Raw genomic sequence first — 2,123 nt, 5'->3', positions numbered from 1 at the left:
ATACATATATTATAAGTAACTGTGCAGGGTGATTACTAAATGAGAACAGATGAGATGATAATGATTGTAACAGCCGGACAATAAGTTTTACTTGGGGTGCGTTTTCAATTTGTCTCTGCTCTGGAGTATTAATGGAGCCTCATAAACATAAATCTATACATATATCCATCGATCTGTCTTTCTGTTTGTCTAACTATCCATCTGTCTGTCAGTCCATCTAAATTATTTAAGGAAAAAAAAAATATTTTGAATAATATGATAAATAATTTGAACATTAAACAATAACATAAAATAATATTTTTTTTTAATAATGTTTGAATAATAGAATAGAAAGATACTTTATTTATCCCTCAAGGAAAGTTAATCAACTAATAAAAACAAAAATAACAACTATAATGACAATCATTTATTTTAATTGAGTTTACTCTACTTTAATTTAACTATTTTAGTTTAAAGATAAGAAATCACAACGTAAAAGCCAAACAAAGGTGGTTCAATAGCAGTAAAATATCATAAATAAATAAAAATCTAAACAAAATCCAGAACAGAAATGTCAGTAAATAAAAGAACTATCAGTTCACTCTAGAACTATTTTAAAAGAGTTTTATGACATCAAGTGGCATAAAAAATATGTGAAGAAAACATGTTTCTTAAGCAGCAACTATTGTGGAGGAAAAGTTTTTTGGACTAAAATAACCTGTCTCAGAGCAGAGTCAGACTTACTGAATGTTTAATTGTTTAATAGAGTGGGTTTACCTTCTGGGGGGCATTAATGACTCCTAGACTGTATCCGAACTGCAGGGAACCCAGAGCTGCTGTGAACACAGCCACAACCAGTGTCCCCGTTATCTGCTGCACAAAGAAAATGACACAATTATGACTTCAAAACTCTCTCTCTCTGTCTATACCAGCAATAACAAAGCTATTCTATTTAACAAAAATAACAACAACAAAAAAAAGAATGATGAAGGGAAAAATAACATTTACTTGTTTTTAAATGATTACTGACTCATCAAACATTAGGTTTATTTCTAGCAACTAGTGAACATGAACATTTCTCAAATAGTTCGTACCTTTCCTGTTTCCATGATGGGTCCAGAGTATCAGCAGGAGACTGGTAATGATCGGTGGAAGATCACACAGTGTCCACTCACTAATCGACTAACGCGTGCACGCACACACGCACGCACGCACACACACACCTCCACCTCTTACACATAGCCAAAGCAGCAACTCATCCTGCATTAACATCAAGGAATAAAGCAGCTGTGGTTACTGTAACTAAAACATTATAGAAAATGATATACAACATGATAGATTTTATATTGGTGCTAAAAGTTTTATTGGTAGTGAAAGTAATTTTTAATTGGTAGTAGTAAACTCACTTTTTTAATTTTACAAATACCCACTGCAGTTAATTTCCCCTGCTTGTTTTGCACAAGTGTGCATGTTAATAATATACTCGGGTGGACAAAGTCTGAGGAGATACAGATGTGCACACGCTTGCAAAAAAAAGAAAAAAAAGAAAAAGGGAGGGGTGGGTGGGGTGGGGGGGATCAAGCATTTTTTTATGCCAAACTCATTTCTTTCTTTCTTACAACATTTTCTTTTACAAAATAAAACAAAGAAATCCAAAGAGAGGACATTGGTACCGCTCTTTGTAAATAAAGAAGACAAATAAAACAAAATGGAGTTACAGTAGTTTCCATTTTTATTTGTTTATTTTTTAAAGGAGATATATCTGTGTGAACAGACAAACAGTAAAAATGTTCACACTGATTCTCACTCTGGGAAGACAACGGTTTATTTAGCTTATGGCTAAATTATTAGTCTGTTCCGATCAATAAACCTTATCTTTACACAGGAACAACTACATCCTGATGCATGCTCAATAATCCAGGTAGAAAAATCCAAAAAAGTTCAATCTGGTCCTCTGAACATTCAAAAAAACAAAAAACAAAACAAAGCAAAAAAATATAGAAACGTTTTGTCTCTCATCCGAGAGACTTCCTCAGTCTGAGGTGCTGTTTTCAGCTCAGTCTCTTAAATAGCACCTTCTCAGAGTGGATCAACCAGTTTGCTGCTGACAACCAAAACCAGCTGATCACATGCTCAAGAAGGAC

At 33.5% G+C, this 2,123-nt stretch overlaps 1 protein-coding gene across 2 annotated transcripts in view; it reads right to left on the bottom strand.

The window, feature by feature from the left end:
* The window catches only part of slc2a2 (solute carrier family 2 member 2), a 92,267-nt gene extending 91,115 nt beyond the window's left edge, over positions 1 to 1,152 (bottom strand). The window contains exons 1-2 of one of the 2 annotated variants that reach the window (XM_037694992.1): positions 1,074 to 1,152; positions 757 to 849 (exon numbers count right to left, since the gene is read on the bottom strand). In XM_037694992.1, the coding sequence (XP_037550920.1) occupies positions 757 to 849; positions 1,074 to 1,088 (108 nt within the window). In that variant the 5' untranslated portion in view covers positions 1,089 to 1,152. Of the gene's footprint in view, positions 1 to 756; positions 853 to 1,073 lie in introns of both variants that reach the window. The other variant, XM_037694991.1, reaches the window with a different exon arrangement.
* Positions 1,153 to 2,123: the final 971 nt, after the last annotated feature.

The sequence above is a fragment of the Nematolebias whitei genome, chromosome 21 (assembly GCF_014905685.2).
Source record: "Nematolebias whitei isolate Nwh7 chromosome 21, NemWhi1, whole genome shotgun sequence".
NCBI lineage: Eukaryota > Metazoa > Chordata > Actinopteri > Cyprinodontiformes > Rivulidae > Nematolebias > Nematolebias whitei.
The sequence above is the reverse complement of the archived record's forward strand: the minus strand, read 5'-3'. Positions and strand labels throughout refer to the sequence as shown.